Source organism: Corythoichthys intestinalis, chromosome 9 (genome assembly GCF_030265065.1).
Source record: "Corythoichthys intestinalis isolate RoL2023-P3 chromosome 9, ASM3026506v1, whole genome shotgun sequence".
In the NCBI taxonomy this organism is placed as follows: domain Eukaryota; kingdom Metazoa; phylum Chordata; class Actinopteri; order Syngnathiformes; family Syngnathidae; genus Corythoichthys; species Corythoichthys intestinalis.
This window is the reverse complement of record NC_080403.1, coordinates 10,884,319-10,906,887: the sequence shown is the minus strand read 5'-3', so window position 1 is coordinate 10,906,887 and position 22,569 is coordinate 10,884,319. Positions and strand designations below refer to the sequence as shown.

Sequence of the window (22,569 nt, the reverse complement as noted above, 5' to 3'; positions counted from 1 at the left end):
GAGGACTGACACGCCTCTAGGCATACTAATCGAAAGCAGAGCCACTCATCTTTACTATTGTTTTAATTGAGGAACGAAGCAGTTGTACAGCCAACACCTCTTTATTTGTATCAATCTGAATTTTTAATAAAATACACTCAAACCCTAGTAATATGAATATATTTTGCGTCAAAAAAGATTAATCGACAACGCTGAAGTGATCTTTTATTTTGCCTCACAATAGTACCGGAAGAGAGTGGTGTTACACTGATTCTTGTCCCCTTCCCCTGCTGCAGTCAACATGGCCGTTGCGGGTTGTGCCAAATTCCTTCTTCAGAGATCATCGCCAAGGTTAATATTCCCCTTCAGGTCAACGCCGGCTTTCATCAGGTACAGCGCTACGTATCCTAATTATTTTGTTAAGATTTAAAACACACGGAGTGAAAAACTAAACTTGGTATCTTTTCTTCTGTGGTAACTCGTAACATTGTATTTTATTTAGTTTTATTCATTAGTGATTATAATGTAACAATTTAAAAATGTTAAAGTAAATGATATTGATGAATACATTACTAATAATATTTAATACATTGAAATAAATCTTAGGCTGCATTTTGATACTTTTAATGTTATCGGTGTGCCGACCCTAACCCAAAATAATTTAAAAATACTAACATTCGAGTCGTGCTGCAACGATTAATCGATTAACTCGAGTATTCGGTTAGAAAAAAAGATTTGAATTATTTCTTGCTACTTCGAGTATTCGTTTAATTCAAGTGGTGTTGTAATGGTTTATTTTGATAGTGTTTGCATTTAGTTTTATTGATATGGGTGGATACACTGCACTCTAGTGTGCCTCATTTCACATGTCAAAATCCAGCTGCTCCATATTAAGACCAACATAAGCCAAGTTTTTGTTTGAGCTACAGTTTTTTTTTTTTTTTTATTGCATTTGTAATTTAGTTTATTGGTATATTCAGCCGTTTGGTTTTTTTTTTTCTTTTTCTTTGTGAGAATATGTGTATGAACCATTTGTTAAGAGCATTGTAAAAAAAAAAAAAAAAAAAAAAACGCGTTAGCGTTTTATATCATTTAAGCTAGCGGACTTATGTAAGTTAGCCATTGTTCTTTTGTTGTACATAGATCTTTATGTATTCATTTTTTTATACCGTTTGAGGCTCAGCTCAGATATTTTAATTTTTCATGTTCCTTATCCGATTACTCCATTATTCGAACTAACTAGTTCATCGATTAATCGACTACTAAAATAATCGATAGCTGCAGCCCTACATTCTAGATTTATTTATGATGATCAAAATCATGACTAAACTGCATTTTGCATCTTTTTAGTAATTTATACCTTGCTCTTCTTATAAATTCACTAGTCCCACAATACTTGATTACACGTTGAACAGTGATTGTGGTGTAATTAATTTAGTGAATTGTGAATAAAGTTATATTACATTATTCTCAAGTAGTTAACCCTTACAGGGACAATGGTCACTACAGTGGACAGCAATTCATAAGTTGACAACTAATATCCTTTAATGCCCTTTGAACTCTTGAAAGGGCAAGTGACTATTTTGGCTATTAAAAAAAAAAACTTAAATATTAGAAATTATTATTGTTATTGTTTTATTCTATGTTAATTATTAATTATTGTTGTATTTTCTTATTTATTTTTTTAAATTATGGAAATGGATTTGTAAATTGTAAATGAATACAATGCCCTCACTGCTTCGCGCTTCAAATTTTGTGCCTTCAGTCCAAAAAAAAAAAAAAAAAACAGTATTTTATCTAAAAATGTTTAGTTATATACATTTATACTTGTAAAAATCATTGTTTTCCTTAAATATCCTTATATATATATCAGAGGTTGCGCTAGACTTTTTCGTTGTCTGTCATTTTGACTGACAGTGTCATAAAAATCCGGTCATAATCTATTTTTACCAGTCACTTACATTTTTAAAATGATAATAATGACATATTCTATAGTATTTAGTTTTCATTCATTTTTAATTAATATTCTGTCCGAATAAGCTTAATGTAGTGGAGAAAACTGGATTCTCGCTGATTCAGGTTGATTTTAGCTGTGTTCACGTCAGTGTGTTGGCCAAACACCACTTAAGGCCCACTCAAAGTAGAGGCAATCACGGCACTTGGACAGGTGGCTGGATTTCTTCTTTTTCTTTCATGCAAATCCTCTTAAATCAACTTTATACAGTCCATTCATCCCAACTGTCCATGTAGATGTGGAAATGGTTATATTCTTGAGTAGGTGTTTGTGTGTATATATGTGTGTATCTGTGTGTGTGGTTTATCTGTACAAAAGACATGAAAAGAAACAATAAATAAATAATCATTGCTTAAATTCAACTTAATTACATTTAAACATGTAGATGGAATATTCGAAGTTAAGCTTGAACTATTTTCTACGCTCCAGCTAAGCACTTCCGGTTTCGGGCACTTATTGTGAAGGCGGATTCACTCTACTTCCGGTGCGCTATGCCGCAACTTATCGCTATTTTAGAATCGCAGCATAGCAACACGCTAACGGACTACCACGCAAAACAATCGGACGAACTATCATAACAACAGCAAAAGGTAATCATAACAAATTGTCTACGTAAATATGAATGCTGCTTGTGATACTCACTTTGCATTTACGCACAGCAATGAACAAACACACAATTAGACGCACGCTCATGTCGTGCATCCACCCGTGACTTTCTTAAGCCTGAGTTATACTTCCGCGTCAGACCTACGCCGTCAAGGAAGAATCGAGTTACGACCCTACGCCGTAGCCTGACGCGCACCTCTCGATTTTTGTAACCTTCGCGTCGCGTAGACGCGTATGACGTAGCGAAAACGGACTGTGATTGGTCCGCTCAGACTGTTGTTTCCGGTTTACCGCGAAAACACCGCCATTGTACAATAGAATCAAACATTGTTTTCTACACGCAAAAAATGGACCAAGCCGACGGGAGTATCATCGAAGAGCAAGTCTCGTCAAGAAATTATTATTGTGATTGCCAAATGGCAAGGTCGGCGATCGAAAAAATAAATAAATGGAAGAACCACCGAGACGTGGGTGGTCGGAATCGAGTGGCCACACGAAGCGGTGACCCAGTCGGCCAAAAACTGCCAACTTTTTATCACTTTATGTCGTATTTTTGGTTGGTGCACTTCATCATTTACTGTGTACATATGTTTCAAGTATATGAAGAATAAAGCACAGATTTGGTGTCAAAAGAGTTGTTTTGATCTTTAATTTTCAATAACAGACAGTTCACACACACAATACATCATCACTGATTGAGAGTGCCTCGGTGCTTTTTATGATAACCTTAAAATCAAGCCTCCCAACGCAGTTTGGGAAGTTCCCTAGACGCCAGAAATCTGCTATGGCTTCCCACTGGCTGGTTGTAGGACACGGCAAACAAATCAGGCTGGAGGGCTTTGCAGACCTTGAACGCAGTGCTCGACGCCAGTTTGAAGCTAGCCGCCACAGCTAGCTCTCTCCACCCGAGTCTAAAACTCTCTTTGCGGCATCAAAAGTCGGCCAGACCGCCTCGAAACCGTCTTCTGCGTCGCCTGCCCGTCAACATTTGTATGTTCCATATTTATTCAGTGTTGATGAGCAGAATATTTACTTTCAAGAGTTCCATCTTGCATTGTTTATTTTTTCTCCGACTAGCGGAAGTAAACAAGCATGCCCCAAAACCGTACAAACATAACGCCACATCCCTCTAGTGGCTTGGCGGTGAATTACAGAGCAACGCGTTCCCTCACCGCAGAACTATCGAATGTCGAATGACGCCGTAGTCGCTACGCCGTCACCGCAACGCGGGAGTATAACTCAGGCTTTACTATTGACATCCACATTCTGGTACGGTGCATGCGCAATCCAAATTTTCACCTATTTACGTCAGCCAAATGTGGGAATCAAATGATGCTGAAGGCATTGAACGAGCAACTGTGAACATCTTAAGCAAACAATCACATAACTTTGTTGCCTTTTCTACACTTAACAAGAGGCAAACAGACAGTGGAGTTCACCAATGGGCGACGGGCAGACGTGCCGCTAGCAAAGCGACAAGGGCAGGACGAGGGACTTGCGCGCGGAAGTAAACATACGAGGAGAACGGAGTTTATTCAACATGGCTAGCGAGAGACAGACTTGTCAATGACTCGTTGTGTTTTAGCTTATTTAAAACTGAATTTACCGCGGATTGGAACATATTTTCGGCCCTCCCGTTCGCCATCCGTGTTGATCTAGAGACAACTTTCGGCGCGCAAGAGTGATGTTGCTCGTGAAGAACACATCACGCAAATAAACAAATCTGATTTGTCGATTGATTTTGTACCTTCTCGAGAGACTGTGTCCCAGACTTTTCTCTCAGTGTTTGAAAAATACAGGGAGAACAGTCTGGCCGTGCAAGGCAAACACTCAGTTGCCTTAACATTTTTCCGAGTAAGGCCAACGACGTCATGCATCAAGAGAGACAATAGCTAATTAATATGCTCACTTGCCACCCTGTGGGTGTGAATTGCAACCTGTCAAAATGACGGATGGACTCCAGTTTTTTCCGTCACCGTTTTTAAAAACCGGTCAACGACGGAAAATATCCGGTTAACGCGACCCCTGATATATATATATCATAATTATTATGTTTGCAGTGGCTAAAAATCATTTATGCACAGTGGCTGAGTGGTTAGCATGTCCGCCTCACAGTTCTGAGATCAACGGTTCAATCCAGAGCTCCGGCCTGACTGTGTGGAGTTTGCATGTTCTCCCCGTGCCTGCGTGGGTTTTCTCCGGGGACTCCGGTTTCCTCCCACAACTCAAAAACATGCGTGGTAGACTGATTGAACACTCTAAATTGTCCGTAGGTTTTTTTTTTAATGTAAATAAGCTACGGACCTGCTTCGCGGATTTTCAGTTTTCTCGGGGCGGGGGGAGGTGGGGTCTGCATTAACCGTGAAAAAGATAGATCACTCTATTATTAAAAACTAATTACCGGAAACTTATTAAAATTAATAAAAACTGAAATACACGCAGGTTATGGTCCCAAGTAACACTCTAAGTTGTTGTTTTTTTTTTCATACTATTTAACTCATTGCCTGCTATTGACAAGGATAGACGTCCAACCGGGAAGACTGGCTGTGAATGCTCATGTTTCAGTGCCATTGACAGCACTAAACTTCCTATCCCCTTTGAATGTCAAAATAGATTGGACTTCTAGCGCCATCAATTTCAGCCAATCAGTGAAATGAGTGCCCTGTAAGGGTTAAAAATCAAAATCATAATTCATCCATGAAAGGTTGTAATATGTCACTACGTTTCTTGCAGTCCGTTTCAATGCCGGGGCCATCGTTTGGGCCCGAGTGATGACGAAATGTATCAGCGTACCACAGTGTCCGTGATGAAGAAGGAGCCAGGAAGCGGCTTCATCATCCTCGGTTACAGCGCACAAGGATTTAACATTAATGGCAACAAAGTCTTTGGGCCCTGCGCAGTTCTCCCTCCTTCTATCCTGCAGTGGAAGGTGCACTAAAAACCAAGGGCATAGGTTTGGTCTCAACATTGGTAGGGACGATATGGCATAACCTGCATGTACACTTTTTTCTTTAGACGGGACATTCTTAATGATCAATGCAAAATAAGTCTGTATTGACTTATACTAACTTTTATGTGTATTGGTTCAGCCTACACCGTTCAATTCAAACCTTTGTTTTCAAAAAATTAGTAAAAGAAACGTTTTGAAAACTATGCAAAATTTCTGTATTTTAAGTGCAAATTTCTATTTCATTATTTGAACATAAATTATTTTAACATACTCAATAAATACAAGCTTGTTAATCATCTCTTAACTATCCAGGTATGCAAAAAAAAAAACATTAGCCGTAAAACAACTCCACATTGTCTAAATAAAGAAATTCAATATAACTGAAAAAACGTCTTTGTCAGGGAAAAACAAAAAATAAAAATAAAAAATGGAGCGGTCCTTCAGGTAAAAAAGTACTGCTTTTGTCCACAAGCACAGCCAAACTCAACAAAAAAATGAAAGCTCCAGTTGGCTGATCACAGAAATAAAATAAAAAGTAAAATGGGGGAGACGGGGGTTAAACTCGGTTCACTACATTTTTCCCAGTTTAATTAAAATTAACAGTAGAAAACACATACAAGAGGACACTTCTCTCTAAGCAGCTACCTACTCAAGTTTTGCAGGTTAGCAAGTTCACACAGTTTAATGTTATGCTAACTCTGATGCAGGTTGGACTTTCAGTAGCAAAATTAGTAGTGTGTTCCCCACTTCCACAAAATTGACGTCTTTTTACATGTCTTACAGTGGCTGCTGCTGGCTGAAAAAATAAAAAATGTCTAATATCTAATGTCTGTGAGTGGGTGTTTGTGTGTTGGTGTCAAGTCGTCAGCCAATAAAATGTGCATTTAGGAGGAAAAAATGGACCGGCACATTTAGCAAGTGAAAAGAGGGACATTTAAGTCTGAACATAATAAAAATAATTCACCTAATAATAGTGGGGTCAATTACAACAATTAAAACATATGGAAAGACAATCTAATGACCTACAGTATATAACTGAAGACATTATATAACGCAAATAAAGTTGCTTAAAAGTTGGTGGGGACAATTTGAGCATCCTGAAAAGTTGGTAGTGTTTTGTCCCTACCGTCCCTATGCAAAACTACGCCCTTGCTAAAAACACATTGTGCTTCATTGTCTACATGTTGTCATCCATATGAAATCAATACTTTGCAGGTGGGGGGTTCCAAAGACATCACGCAAGAAAGTGTGTCACTTTTCCATATGATTGTCCCCCAAATAGGTAAAAATAAAGTTTATCAGTTAACAAGTTCTCTTCTGTGCATCATGTTTGCTATTGTACTGTTGTAGAAATTCTCGTCCTTGGCACGGGTGCGCGCCTGGAACGTATCCATCCGTCAGTTCTGACTCTTCTTAGGAGCAAAGGCATCGCGGTGGAGGTGCAAGACACGGTAAAGATCACACAGCACTGTTTATATTGTAAATGGTTTGGAACATTTCCTTCCCAGGAATTTAAGGAAAATTTGAATTAATCATTCCAGTTGGAAACTTTAATGTTCCAAATGGAAACTTAATTAATGGTTGGTAGCCTTGATCTCAGAATTGCGAGGCAGGTGTGCTAAACCAGAGGTGTCACAACCAGGAGGCCCAAATCCAGCCAGCGGTGATTTTCTGCCTGACAGGCACATTTTAGTTCATTCATACGTCAGTCATTGATGCCCACTTCAAGTTTTGCTGAGCGCCACAAATCCGGAAGTGTTTGAAATTGTGTGAGCGAATACGTTCACTTCACTCCCTTTCGTGTCTGCAGTCCGCTTCAAAACTCCTGCCAGTAGTAGCTCGTCCACTATGTTTCAATGGGGGTCAAAGCCGTTGAGTCGCACATGACAGCAGGAAAACACAAGCAGTCTGTGGCAGGAGCTCTGTGGTTACAGTGAAATAAAATTGTTGCAACGTGTTTTGGTCTTAAAATATATCTTTAAGGTCTGAAAAATGTCTTAAAAGCATTAAATTCAACTTAAAATGGTGCAAGAACCCTGTTTCATATCCAAATAATTAGGGTTGGGCATTGATGGAAATTGAATGATTCCGGTTGAGATTCCGATTCCACGTTTCGATTCCGGTTCCGAACGATTCTCGATTCCGGTTCCGAACGATTCTCGATTCCGATTCTTTTAAGAGGCATTGTTAGAAAAAAAAAAAATTAACTCTTATATAAATATCAGTCTTTGAACTCGAGCCATTTTTTTCCTGCTCGGCGCTCAGGGCATCAAAACAAGGAATCGAAATATAAAAGTTCGAATGATTCCGGGAGCATCGGAATGTTAGAACTGGTTCCCATCGATGCTCGATGACCAATCCTACAAATAATCATTGGCTAATGTTTTGTCTTGCAGGCAAATGCATGTGCAACCTTCAACTTCCTGATAAGTGAAAACCGGGTAGTGGCCGCCGGTCTCATCCCTCCGTCGATGAGCATGGAACTGGAGGTGAAGAATCAGTAGGTGAGCTTGCACAAAGCGCCATTGAGTACTCTTTCAAGAAGCCCCATAACCAGGAAACATTTTCAACTGGTTTCATACTTCAGTCACCAAGATACCCAAAGGAAAAACTCTGTGGTGATGCTCTTCTCAGATTTCAGCTGTCATTCAAAATGAGGTTTGATGAGCTGGACTGACGCCGCTTCAAAAACTCTTGAAATCAGTTGGACGTTTGCAAGGCAGGCACCAAAGTTGGCATCATGTGTGACTTTCTGCTTGTAAATAAACCTCATTTGATATGTCTAAATTATATATTTAAGCCTGTGTATGTGGATGATTTGCATATGTGTCGTTTATGTTGTTATTAATGTTTAAAGGCATTACACATGCATAAAGTTCCTGTTTGTGCTGCTAAAGAGTCCCATGCATTCATGTAATAATTTTTGCAAAGAACACTAAATATATACAGTATTCATAATAATCACATGCTTTGTTTTGGAATAGCTTTCGTGTAGACATCAATTGTGTACTGTAAAGTGATTGTTCTACTGCCTTTTTGACCATGTTACAGTTCAACACCATCAGCACAGGTGTGATCTCCTCTCCTAACTAATTTGGCTATTTGGTGTTGTGCTACAACATTCCTTGCGCATGGGGGGGGGGAAAAAGTACAGAACACCGTTCCACCTCAGTTGCTCGTCCTTGACTCGCCCAAGCCTCTTACAGTCACCCTGCAGCACCACTGTGGGTGTGTGCAGCATATGACATAATTCACTGGCTTTGTCCTTGCCACACATAAGCCGCGACAGAATCTAATAATCCTCTGCATTCATCTCTCATCATGCAGGCCTTTGTGTGCTAAACACATATCGGCATGGAGGCCTTTTTAATCTCTGTGGTGTCCTCATGTTGGCAGCATCTACTGTAACCACTTTTTTCCATTCACAAGTTTGAGTCGTGGAAAATAAATTTAGGCAACGCACCTTATAGAAACTCTTTATGCCTAATAATAAGAAGAATCATTTCTGTTTTGACATTGTTAGAATACAGTCAGAAAGCAGGCCAATTATTAATAACATTTTACTAAAAAAATATTTGACATGATTGTATGCCACTGTAACATACACACACGTTTAAAGGAATTGTAAACTTATGATCAAGTGCATCTCAGCAGTTTAAGAATTCGGAAAAAGTACAGAATTCTATTTTCTGCTGTTTAATAGTGGAGAAAAATGTCAATTAGGTTTTATATAGTATTTTCAGGAAGCAAGCAAAATTGCAGTGAGCAGCAATTTTCAAATGCCAGAAATGTTCTACGTAATCAAATACAAGTACAGTGGTACCTCGACATACGATAGCTTCGACACACGATCTTTTCAACATCCGACGTAAAATTTGACTCGTCATATGTTTCTACATCAGATGACATGCTCGAAATTCGACTATTTATGACAGTGCCGCAGTTTCTTTGTTTTCCTGCAAAACGGACGCACGGCGGATTTTCTTGAGTGAAATCAACATGGGTTCCAAGAATGTTAGTGCAGGTGGTGAAAAAAGGAAAAAGGTGACACTTACCATTTGAAATGAAGAAGGAAATGTTGGAAAAATATGAGCGTGGTGTGCATGTCCGTGAACCTGCGCGACAATATTGCCGTAGAATGTCTACAGTCTTGACGGTCCTCCTCCAACCTCCATTCACCAGTCTTTAAGTTGACAATATTATTGTAAAATCGCCAAAGAAATTGCCAGGTTCGTCAGGTTTTTAATAATTTATTTCAGAACTTGTGCAACATAACACGCTTACTGTCCGCCACAGTTGACGCCAACAACAAAACATTAAAAGAGAAAGTAAAATGTCTACCGCACCTTTCTCTCTCTGTTACATCAGCCACGCGGTGCATTTAGGTACAGCACGCAAAACACGTCCGTCACATTAGAACCCGATTCGTTAACATTATTACAGGAATTATTGTTATCATTAAAATTCTTACTTTTATTTATAATGTATTTATTTTGCTAAGTGTAATTGTCATTTTTAATAGAACAAGCAGTATTTATTAAGGATTTAGTGAAGGTTTTCGGGCTTTGGAACGAATTAATGGAATTATGTTTTCTTATGGGCAAATATTGCCCGACATACGACCATTTCGACTTACAAACAAGGTCCTCGAACGAATTAGCTTCGTTTGTAGAGGTACCACTGTATTTCAGATAGTCTGCCATCGCTCATGATGCCAGATGCATCCAGAATTTTCAAGGCTATTGTGATGACAATTTAGTTTACATGCAACTTGTATCTTCTATAGTCGTGTGTACACTGTAGTTTATCCTAATGTTGCTGTTGGCTAGTCTATCTTGCCATACTTTAATTTGGTAACGTGTAGCGTATAATCGCTTCCTACATGGAATTTGCAAGGAAAAACGACACAAAAGGACAAGGCAGTGTCAATATACCACAGTGTTTGGCTACTAGCTGTACAAAGAGGATCATATTAGTAGCAAAAAAAGACAACGACCATGGTGGTGGTGGTGGTGGTGGTTGGGGGCACTATAGGCATTCATTTCACCCAACCAAAGTCTTCTTCTGTGTCCAAAATTCAGATAAGAAATTGAAAGAACATACTGTAAAACCTTTTTTTTTTAAAGCATGCACGTCTTTATTTTTACGTCTTATACTTGTGTTTGAGTCTATCTGCGTTTATCTGCTAAGCGCTAACAGTGCCTGCCAACATTGTGCACAAAGATCAGAATAATTATCATTAATATGTAACAGTGTATGTGAGTATGATAAATGATTTGTCCACACCTTGATTTTTTGGTCTCTTACGTTGATTCTTCCCCCAATTCATTCATTCATCTTCTATTCCGCATATCCTCACAAGTGTCGCAGGGGTGCTGGAGCCTATCCCAGTTAACTATGGGCAGTAGGCAGGGTACACCCTGAATTGGATGCCTGTCAATTGCATCTCCCAATGTAGATTATAAATCCAATGGTCTGCTCGGTTTACAGTCATTGACAAAGTTATTGGCACCCCTGGAATTTTTCCAGAAAATACGACATTTCTCACAGAAATTAATGTTTCTGTATGAATGAGTTTATGTCTTGGATGTGCATTGGAAAACACAAAAAAGCTGAAGAGAAAAGCCAAAATGTACACAATTTTACACACAATGCAAAAAATGGGCTGTCTCCAACCATTTCTTGGTGCTATTTGAGGTATGTTTTGGGTCATTGTCCTCACGCATGAACTCTGACGCAGACCTAGTTTTCTGACACTACACCCTCCATTCTAGCCCAAAACATTTTGATAGTCTCAATATTTCATGACTCCTTGCACACTGTCAAGGTACCCAGTGCCATACACAGCAAAACAACCCCAAAACATTATTGGATCCCCACCATGTTTGACTACAGGCACAGTGTTCTTTTCTTTGTAGGCCTCATTATTTTTTCTGGCACTGGTGTCCAACCATTTCTTGCTGCTATTTGAGGTATGTTTTGGATGTGTCCTGTTGGAACACCAATGACAGGCCCAAAACATTTTGATAGTCTCCATATTTCATGACTCCTTGCACACTGTCAAGGCACCCAGCAGTGGTGGTCCAGAGTGGTCCAAAATTCCATCTGAGAGGTGCACGAAACTTGTTGATGGTTATAGGAAGCGACTGCTTTCTGTTATTTCTTCTGAAGGATGCGCAACCAAATATTGAGTTAAGGGTTCCAACAATTTTGTCCAGCCCATTTTTTTGCATTCTGTGTAAAATTGTGTACATTTTGGATTTTCTCTTCAACTTTTTTGTGTTTTTCCAATGCACATCAAAAAATAAAAACATTCATACTGAAAACATTCGTTAATTTCATCCATTTCTGTGAGAAATGCTTTTCTGGAAAAATTCCAGGGGTGCCAATAATTTCGCCAATGACTGTAGGCTGCACATTGTAGCAGCTCTCGCATCCAATACAACATATTTAGATAAATACTTATTGCTTGAACTAGAACTTCTTTTGCTAATTTTATTCAACTCGCGGCCAAAAATATAAAAGTTCTCTGGCGTTCTGACCTCCTGGTTGACAGGCCTCAAGTTATCTCTGGCTCAAAAGAACTTCACATTGGTTCCACAATGTCAGCACTTAGGAGTGTGTCATTTTCGTCTTTTAAACATTAATTTCTCCATTATCATAGTTCTAACAAATTCATGATTTTCATATTTAGATTATTTAAGCAGCCACCATCATTATACTAAAAGATTACTTTTACGTTAAACATTAACACGCAGCTGAAATACAAAAAAATACTAAACTGTGCTCAAATAATGATTTATTGCAGATTAAGCACGTCTTCAAAACTATGTTCAAATGTGTTGTATTCAAAGAAAAAGCCTGTGCCCAACTGCCACACTTTCAGAATTTCACAAAATCCCTGTTTTAATGACTAAATAACACATTGCTATATATGAGGTTTCCAATACATTACTGAATGCTCAATGCATCAAATTATTTGGTCAGATGTATTCCACTGACAGAAAACCTATATACATTAAGGGTATTTTTTGTATTGTTGTTTCTGGCTTTCCACCAGGAGTCTTAATTGTAACAAAATTAAGAAACAAATCACATAAAAAAGTTGAAAAGTTTTTTTTTTTTTTTTTTGAAAAAGGATTTTACTTTCTGTCTGCAAAAGGGTCAGTCTTCATCTGAGCTGCGTGACTGATGCCTGTGTGAGGTGAAGCAAAAGTTGGTGCCAGTGATTCGAAGGTACAGGTCCTCAATGTCTTCACACTCACTCTCAAAGTGGTTTGTTTCATCATATGAGCGAGATACAAAAATCTGAACAGGGAAAAAAGTTATGTTTACACTTTCTTTTTGTCCTTCTAACCATGATGAGTCTTACTTTTACCTGACTTATCTTTCCGTCATCATTTGGAACAAGTAGGCTCTTGACCGAAACGAATCTGGAGTTAAAAGAAAAGAGGAAATGAAATAACATCATAGATTTTTAATCCAATACCCTATTTCTTCTATTTTATCAGATTTTTATGGCATCTACAACATCTGTTCACAATGGCAGTCTAAACTAGGGCTGCAGCTATCGATTATTTTAGTAGTCGATTAATCGATGAACTAGTTAGTTCAAATAATCGAGTAATCAGATGAGGAACATAAAACATTAAAATACCTCAGCTGAGCCTCAAACAGTATACAAAATAAATAAGAATCTAGGTACAACAAAAGAACAATTGGCTAACTTACATAGTAAAAATCCGCTAGCTTAAATGCTATAAAATACTAAGTTTTTTTTTTTTTTTTTAAACAATGCTCTAAACCAGGGGTGTCCAAACTTTTTGCAAAGGGGGCCAGATTTGGTGCGGTAAAAATGTGGGGGGCCGACCTTGGCTGACGTCATTTACGTAGAACAATATATTTAAGCAAAGGTTAGCAAGCCAATCTGTGTATCACATTTGCTTTATTATTTTTTTTTTTAATTAATAATTTCAACAATCTCGCAACTATCCTTTGTGGCGTTCTCTTTCAACTCTCAAGCTCTTGCGAAATACTGCTGCTGTGAAATTAAACAAGCTTCAAGTTGCTTCAATTTCTTACTGCGTATCTTCCCTGTAATCTTGTCGTACACGTCAGAATGTCTTGTTTGGTAATATCGCCTCACATTGAACTCTTTAAAAACAGCGACTGTCTTTTTGCAAATGAGGCAGACACAGTTGTTGCGTATTTTAGAGAAGAAATAGTCCAATTTCCACCTATCCATGAAGCGTCGGCCGCCGCAGTCAACTTTCTTTTTTTAGTTGATTGTCACTATTTTAGGAAATTGGAAGTAAAGGGTCACACGGGGTAATGTTGCTTAGAGTGCTGCTGCCTTTTAATGGGTGAATGAGGAGCAACATTTAGTGTGTAAACTACTTCATATGCTGGTAGCAAAAAGGCTGACCAATTTAATAAGTCTGTGTGCGGGCCAAACGTTATTGATTTTATGACAGAGGCTGGGGGCCGGATGAAATTTGACCACGGGCTGCATTTGGCCCCCGGGCCAGACTTTGGACATGTCTGCTCTAAACAAATGGTTCAGACACATATTCCCACAAAAATTGGTTAAATATACCTTTAAACTAAATTACGAATGCATTAACAAAAACATTAGCTCAAACAAAAACTCATCTTATGTTTGTCTTAACAGGGAGCAAATGGATTCAGTCATGTGAATGAGGCAGACTAGAGGGCAGTGTATCCACCCAAATCAATAAAACTAAAGGCAAACACTTTCCAAACAAACCATTACAACTCCACTTTAACTAAACAAATATTCGAAGCAGCAAAATTTAATTTGATTTTTTTGTTTGTTTTGTTTGTTTTTTTTGTAACCGAATACTCGAGTTAATTGATTACCATAATCATTGCAGCACTAGTCCAAACATTGTAATATCCTTCTATAACTAAATAAAAACAAAACAAAACCAGTGGAATAAAAAATACAGCTGATCATTATGAAATCGAGAGTGAAGTTGCATTTAGTTGACAATTCTCTGCAAATTCATCACATCTTTATCAGTACACGATTTTTCGATATCCTAAAGAAACACGTGAATTCTGACCCACTTTTGCATGATGGGCTCCAGAAGCTCCAAGGCTGGCTGCACTTCTTTCTCTGGGTGTTTGGTTTCAACAATGGTGCTCACTGTGGCGATGTAAAACCCATCCGAGGCCACGTTGTGTACATAGGACACTACAGATATGAAGATGTCTGCATGGACACATAGGGATTATCATAATTATGAAGTAAAATTGCAAAATAACGCACACATAGTCTTTGGAGAACAACACACCAGACTTCCTGTTTAGTTGTGTTTGAGGGATGATAATCTGGCACGATTTGGCCTCTTGAGTGTTTTTAACCGGATGATTTAATAAACAGATAACCCTGATGACTCGCCCCACTTTCCTCACTCGGTTGGGAACGTAGCTGGGGCCGCAGATGAGCTGTTTACAGCGGAACAACTGGAGAGCCACAACAAGGAGAATAACAAAGAATTCACATAAGCTCCTCATAACAATTCCCAAGGCACACTTGCCTTCCCTTTAGATTTCACAGCTGTCACTTTGCCGTCATCCATCACGATCTCATCCACCGTTTGGTTAAGCAGGAACGTTCCTCCGTACTCTGCATTCAATCTGAAGCACATATTTACTGAAATATACAAACCATTCAGGTCGTGGATGAACAAAAGTATCAGGCCAATAGCTTGGAAGTTTACCTTATTCACTGCCATGAACGGCAAATGAAATAATTGATTATGTGTGTCCGGGGTGACTAGGTGCCATCGGCAAAAGTGTAGCTAGGAGCCTCCCCAAAAAATGGGAACATATTTGCAAAAATATTGTATATCTTGTAAATATTGTATTTCCGCATCGTAAAGGGTGTATGTTCGTCACTGTTTATGGTTGACTTGAAACGAGTGAATAAAGGTTCTGCCCCGTGCATTAAAGTCCAATTTAAAGTGCTCGTTGTTCCTCCACCTCCTTTCATTACTTTTTAAAGGAGCATCTAAGGGCTTAGACCTTTTCATATTCAAGTCATAGGTGTCATTTCGACAGGAACAGAAGTGAGATGTTTGAGATGATGATGATGATGTATTTGTCAATAGCATTAGCCGCTAATAAAGTGAGATAATTCACTATCTCTCCCAACACCTTTCATTGTCACCAAGAGAGCAAGAGGAACAAAACAAGAGCAACAAGAGGTTCAGGGCGCCAGGTCATGGCCTGACTCACGGTTACGGATTCAGATCAGAAGTCAATTTGAAAACAATTAATATAATAAGTTTTTTCATATGTAGCATATTGAAATGTACTTGATATGTTTGAAAACATTTGGGAAGCCTAGTACGAATATTTTTCTTTCCCCGAGTATTTACCCCCAAAGCAATTTGGTGCCCCCTCTACAAGATGGTGTTTTAGGCAACTAGCTCTCCTATGCTGAGGGCCGTCACTGTGTGTCCCAATAGTTTTGTCCATTCCATGAAATCTCAATTTAGAAGTTCTACCTGGCAAATCCTTGCGGTAGTTCTGCCAGTCCAAACACAGGATAAAGGTATGGGCTGGTGTTGTGGCGAGCAAGAGAGTCAGCATACAATCTGATCCGTTTGATGGTTTCCACGCAGGGCTGGTCCAGATAACTACCACGTAAACCAAAACATTTTTATTATTTTAAAGCCACAACTTCATTTGTTTTGTCACTTGTGACCAACCTCTCGCTGCTGTGCAGGGCTACGGCATGACCAATAAACTCCACAACGTCCAGGCCAAGGTCAAAGTGAGAGAACAGATCTCGAGTTGTGGTTTCTTGTGGGTCCAAATCCTGATGTGTGTGAGGTTTTGTCACGTCAAATGTTTGGGCGAAAAGCAACAACTTCCTGAACCTCCTCTTGTCAAACATGCCCATCAGATCTGAAAGATGTGTTTGATTGTTTAACGCCAAGCCGAAAAACAATTATCCAAAACTATGACAAAAATGTAAGCACGCCACATTTGGTGATTCTGGAATTAAATCAATAAAAAACTGGTGCCAGGAGGTTAAAATATTCTCATCCATGACTTTTTTTTTTTTTTTTTTTAGAAGACAATAAAATAGCCCTTTATTGTCATTATACAGTTGTACAATGAAATTGTGGAGCATCTCCCTTTACAGTGCAGGACAAGTAAACATATCAAAAGTGACTTGCAAGTATGTGTATGAGGTAGTCCTATGTTCAGGCAGTACAAATAATCGAAGTGAAGTAGCAGCAGTTTAACAGTGAAGGATTTGAATATTGCATGTTAATATTGCACTTAAATAAGTATTGCACATAGAATATGTGTGAATAGAAGTGAAGTAGCAGCAGTTTGACAGTGAAGGCAATGAATATTGCACGTAAGTAAGTACTGCACATACAGTAGAATATTGCATGTAAATGAATAATGGACATTGTGTGATGTGGTGTTACGTGTGGCAGTTCAGGGTGCAGATGGCTTTAGCAAAGAAACTGTTCCTCAGTCTGTTTGTTCTTGCTTTTAAACACCTATTGCGTCTCCCAGAGGAGCAGTTCAAACAGCTGGAAACCAGGATGTTGTCCTTGAGGATGTTTAGAGCTCTGCTGAGGCACCAGGTGTAGATGTCCATCAGGGAGGGGAGAGGAAATTTTTATAAAAACTATAATCACCAATAGCATAATGTGAAGCATTTACAACTTCACGGTACTTCGGATTATTTTTGTTTGCTTTTGCTAATTTCTTGTGTTATTTTAAATGGAATTTAACTCATTCTTTGGATGGTGTTTAAATAATGTTTTCTTTAGTATGTATTAGGCATGTGCCGGTTACCGGTTTCAAGGTTTCCCGTGGTATGAAAATGTCACAGTTTCAAAACCACTAAAATTTTCCATCATACTGTAGTATGGTATTAGCTATTTTTTATATCCCAAAAATGCAGCGAGGAATGGCTTGGAGCAGCAGCGCTCACCCCTCCCCCTCCGTTGTTCACTCTGTTGGTGACACAGATGTTGCTGTCAAAACTACACTTGAGCTTTTGCAAAACCCCCTCAAAAAAGTCTGGTCTAGTATGGGAGTATTTCAGCTACCGAAAAGAAACAGGCGACTTAGAAGAAGAAAGACAGATGACATTCAGGCAACGCCTCCAACATGATTTCACATTTACGCGACCATCATCCGTCACTTTATACAAAATTTTAAGGTAAGCAAATGCTGTCATGAATGTTTCCCACCATCTACGAGAGTTCAGCGTGTTTCATGTGTGTAGCGATGGTAAAACAAACACTATAACGTAAGCTTGTTAACGTGGTTAGTTTGCATGCCAAGATGGCCTGCTAGTTTCCTCACGAAAAGAGTACTTTTTGTAAAGTCTTCCACCATTGTAAACATCTGTTCAAAATAACATTTTCATAATACAGCCTGTGTTTTTTTTTTTTCTCTTTCTGTGTTGAGAGAGGGTGTGTGTGTATAATGTGTAACAAATGATACGAGTCATACACGCGCGCTCTGTCTCTTGCTCTCACTCTCCATTAATATTCAACTAATTAATATTAATAGTAGTAGTGGTATATTAACTCAGAAAAGATGAACATACTCGCATTCCTTCATCATAACTTGGACTGAGAGAGAAATATGTAGGAAATGCACAAGTCTCTAAAAATGTTGAGATGGAGCTTTAAAGTCAGTGAAGTGTCTGCAAAATATATATCAAAAAAATATATACTGTACATGGCGGAAAACACAGACAAGACTGAAAAAGAAGTTTCTGCTATTGCGCCCCTCTTTAAAATAAACTGCTGTATTTTAAGCCAAAAGAACTGTTGTGTTTGATAGAACAATATGTCTTTATGCTGCCATAGCAGATTCGTGGCGCATTAAGCCTCCGAACTATTTTTAATTTGTCCGTTTTAACCTAGAAACCCCCGTTTACAGACGTCACGCAACTGCTTTTGTTTCAAGCCAGCCATAAAAAGAAGGTGAGTAATCCATCCATCCATCCATCCATCCATCCATCCATCCATCCATCCATCCATCCATCCATCCATCCATCCATTATCTTCCGCTTAGTCCGGGGTCGGGTTATATTTCTTATTCAAAATGTCTGTGATTTTTAGCTTAGAATCATTAATTGATGTCTAATATTTCGTTTGAAAAAAAAAAAAAAAAAAAAAAAACTATGAAAAAATGATTCACTCGCATATTTTAAACTTTTAAACAAATTACGTCACAATGAAAAAAATGGTGTCTGTAAATAAGTCACGGATATCTACTTCATAACTATGGCTTTTTTTTTTTTTTTTTTTGTTACTGTCGCATGTTCCCCGATATGTTAGATGATAAATAATCGATCCAAACAAATAAAAATGGGGAAAAAAAGTTTAAAAGGCTAAATATATGAAAAAGAACATCTCGACCACTCCTTGATGTCTGCGATTTCTGCATTGCGACCCTTGTTATATTACCATGTTTCACCCATAAAATCCCCCCAAAATCCGACTGTGGCCATTCACATCTGTGTCTTGACACTCGATGATACATGCTACATGGAGTTTTTGGATCGAAACAAGGTAAGTACGCGATAATATCTCGTTAAAACCATGGCATCTTTAATAATGCTCTCGCGTGCTCTCACCTCCAGTTAGGGTTTTGCTCTTAAATTGTTTTTTTTAAATGCCCTCCTGTTCAAAATTTTTCTCCCCCCCCCAAAAATTTACATTTTAAGCTTTCCAATGATGTATAACACATGCATATAGGACAATTCTGAAATTTAGCCATATTGGGGGTCTCAGAGCGCAACTTCAAGTCACCTGAGTGTTTTCCGCCATATATATATTGTATATAAATTTTATTTAGAAGTGTTTTTACTGTTTATATGGAAAATAATTATTTTTGTTTTAATGTTTAGCAACTTGAGCTGTGGCTGTGGGTTTGTTGATAAATTCTACTAATTTCAATTTTATATAAAATATTTCAGTTATATGTTATATATTTTATTTATTTAACATTATATTCTTGTTCCAATTTTCAAATATGTTGTGAAAAAAAAAAATCCTGTTCAATTGAAAAAAAAGTATTTTTTTATTAAATACATCTCAAAATAACATTTTAGAGCTATGATTGATACTGTGAAACCGGGGTATTTTAAGGGTTATCATACCGTCAAAATCTCATACCGGCACATGCCTAGTATGTATATAGTAATCAAGCAACATTTCCCCGTTAACATGATATTTAAAGTAATTAATAGATGTCTTAAACCTGCAATGCCAAAGCAAACGACACTGCATAACAGACCTGAACTGTGGACGTCGTCCTCAGTGACAGGGACCTTGTGCAGTTTTCCCGCTTTGTACGCGTAGTTTCCTTCCACCACTCGGAAGTCCAGATAGCGAGTTACATCAGTATACACTAACATTTTCACTAGTTGACCTAATCCATCCACAACACACATGGCATGAAATGATTACATGAGAGTAGAAAAAAATAGCCAAAAGTCTCTCTGCGACAGGAAATTACCATTGGCAAGGAAAAACTTGGGAATAAGATCAATGTTCCACTCTTTACCACGACCAGTAGCTGTGACTGGTCCAGAAACCTTGAACCTCCTGTACAGCTGAAAAGAGAATCCAAGTAAGTAAGAGCAAATATATGTAACAATGCATGTGCTTCTGTTTGGGCGAGCACACCTGCTCGAGGGGAGATATTGACGCACTCTCTCCTCCGCAGTAAGCATTCTTGTCAATATGAAGGACCTTTTTACCTTTTAGTAACATTAAACCTGAGAGGACACATTCCTGAAAGAGACAGGCAAGGGGACAATTAAAAAAAAAAAAAAAAAAAGGCAAATGATGGAAAGCTCTTGGAACCTGAATCATTGCATTATGTTACTCTCCGAATTTCATGTCCCTCTAGCCACTATCAGGTGAAAATATCAAGTACAGGTATACTTTAGTAATAGCAAGGGCGTAGGTTTGCATAGGGACACTACCAACTTTTCAGGATGCTCAAATTGTCCCCACCAACTTTTATGCAACCTTATTTGCATTATATAATGAGTTCAGTTTTATCGGTAATTTAGATTGTCTTTCCATTTGTTGTAAGGATAGAATTGACCCTACCGTTATTAAGTGAATTATTTTCATTTTTTAGACTTACATTTCTCCCTTTTCACTTGCTGAATGTGATGGTCCATTTCCCCCTCCCCCCCTCTAACGCAGGTTTGATTGTCTGATGACCCCTCCAAGCCACACAGACAGACAGACAGACACACACACACACACACACACACACGCACACACACACAGCCCCAACAGATTCATTTAGAAAACATGCCGTCTCCTTAGCCCCCTTTGCAGATGAGGGATATCAGAAGTTTTTATAGCCAGCAGCAGCCACTGTATATAATGTAAAAAGACGTCAATGTTGTGGAGGTGGGGGAAACACCACTATTTTTGCCATTGAAAATCCGACCTGCATCCACTACTGTGGTCAGGCCAGCCTCCACAAGGAACAACGACGTCAAGCTAGCTGTCCCTCGTTAGGATCATTGTTTGTATTGCAGTATATCACAAAAGTGAGTACAGCCCTCGCATTTCTGCAGATATTTAAGTATATCTTTTCATGGGACAACACTGACCAAATGACACTTTGACACAATGAAAAGTAGTCTGTGTGCAGCTTATAGAATAGAGTTAATTTATTTCTCCCTCAAAATAACTATAATAATAAATATATATATATATAATATATATAATAATAATGAATATAGCCATTAATATCTAAACCCCTGGCAACAAAAGTGAGTCAATACAGATTTATATTGCATTGATCATTCAGCCTAGATATTAATTAGGTTCATATTCGCGAGAAATGTAGACACCCATTCAGTAATCTGTTTGGTTAATTTCCCGTCACCAGCAAAAAGTGTATATGCAGGTTATGCTGTTATATCGTCCCAGCCAATGTTGAGACCAAACCTACGCCCTTGACTAATAGAGACGTTTAAAACCACCAGGATATTTAATCTCTAGATCCTTTACTCCACAAACTTCTACATCTTGGAATTCAGCTCCTGAGTTGACGGATGACAAAAAAAATAGTACTTACCTTAAGCCCTGTTCCAAGCACTATAATATCATATTCCTGCATCTTGACTGTCTCCCCCCTTTCTGGCTGTGTAGTTTCAGGATGATCAGTGGCAGTGATTACTTTGCAGTAATCCTCTTACAAATGGTACTGGTATATCCATGTATTATTGTGTCTGCAAGCATGTATTTTATTGTTCCTAATCTTTTATTTATTTATTAAAATGTGTGTAAAACCACATAATTCTATTCTATTCTATTCTATTGACTACAGCCGTTTCTACATGTTGCAGTTCAGTGGCGTCAAACATTTTACACCATGCAAGTGAATTTAACCCTTTCATGCACAAATTATTTCTTTTATAAAAAGGTTTTGATTACATTCATATAGGACAGGGGTCTCAAACGGCAGCCCAGGGGCCAATTGCGGCTCAAGGGGCAATATCATTTGACAATCATAGCATTAGCATTAGTGTTGCCTGTATGCATATGGCAATATAAAAAAGAAAAATATATAAATCATTTTAGATAAATTGAATTAATTAACTGAAGGGTCCATTTCGGGAAAAAGAAATCAATTATTTAAATATTAAGGGGAAAGAAAAAATGAGAAAAAAATGCAAGTTTTAAATAGTATTAAAAAATAAATATATAAATTATTCTAAATAAAATAATGAAATGAAATGACAAAAGCCGGACTAACTCTGGTGGCATAAACTACCGTTGGGGAGGTTTAAGAAGTCAGCAGTTTTGACCATTATGCAGTAATTTTGCCCTGTTGTACTGAATGAATGCATTTTTAATATTTCATATTCCATTTAGCACAACACTGTTATTTGTCATGACCATATAATTTATTTAGCAATTAGGGAAATTAAGGAGCAGAGATATTAAAACAGTGATGACATTTGCTGCTC

General features: G+C 38.1%; 2 protein-coding genes across 3 annotated transcripts; one reads left to right on the top strand and one right to left on the bottom strand.

The window, feature by feature from the left end:
• The first annotated feature begins 235 nt into the window (after positions 1–235).
• Positions 236–8,687, top strand: ndufaf3 (NADH:ubiquinone oxidoreductase complex assembly factor). Of its 2 annotated transcripts, none has more exons than XM_057846542.1 (6): positions 236–369; positions 5,333–5,528; positions 6,765–6,831; positions 6,900–7,000; positions 7,946–8,053; positions 8,184–8,687. In XM_057846542.1, exons 1-5 carry the CDS (start codon positions 281–283, stop codon positions 8,051–8,053), a joined length of 561 nt encoding a protein of 186 aa, XP_057702525.1. In that variant the 5' UTR covers positions 236–280; the 3' UTR covers positions 8,184–8,687. The 2 variants fall into 2 exon arrangements, with proteins under 2 accessions (XP_057702525.1, XP_057702524.1); XM_057846541.1 differs by having other exon boundaries at positions 8,137–8,687.
• zgc:112334 (uncharacterized protein LOC619199 homolog) lies at positions 8,623–21,749 on the bottom strand. The gene is made up of 11 exons (XM_057846540.1): positions 21,675–21,749; positions 20,255–20,362; positions 20,085–20,181; positions 19,863–19,997; positions 16,289–16,487; positions 16,085–16,216; positions 15,113–15,212; positions 14,867–15,038; positions 14,640–14,784; positions 12,928–12,982; positions 8,623–12,857 (listed from the first exon to the last, which is right to left on the bottom strand). Exons 1-11 carry the CDS (start codon positions 21,714–21,716, stop codon positions 12,714–12,716), a joined length of 1,329 nt encoding a protein of 442 aa, XP_057702523.1. The 5' UTR covers positions 21,717–21,749; the 3' UTR covers positions 8,623–12,713.
• Positions 21,750–22,569: the final 820 nt, after the last annotated feature.

Coding starts and splice junctions, on each gene's coding strand:
- zgc:112334 (XM_057846540.1), bottom strand. CDS start 21,716: ATGCAGGAATATGATATTATAGTGCTTGGAACAGGGCTTAAG. Junction 16,488..19,862: donor GGACGACGTCCACAGTTCAG/GTCTGTTATGCA, acceptor CACATCTTTCAG/ATCTGATGGGCATGTTTGAC. Junction 16,217..16,288: donor GCCCTGCACAGCAGCGAGAG/GTTGGTCACAAG, acceptor TTTACGTGGTAG/TTATCTGGACCAGCCCTGCG.
- ndufaf3 (XM_057846542.1), top strand. CDS start 281: ATGGCCGTTGCGGGTTGTGCCAAATTCCTTCTTCAGAGATCATCGCCA. Junction 5,529..6,764: donor CTTCTATCCTGCAGTGGAAG/GTGCACTAAAAA, acceptor AATACTTTGCAG/GTGGGGGGTTCCAAAGACAT. Junction 6,832..6,899: donor TATGATTGTCCCCCAAATAG/GTAAAAATAAAG, acceptor GTACTGTTGTAG/AAATTCTCGTCCTTGGCACG.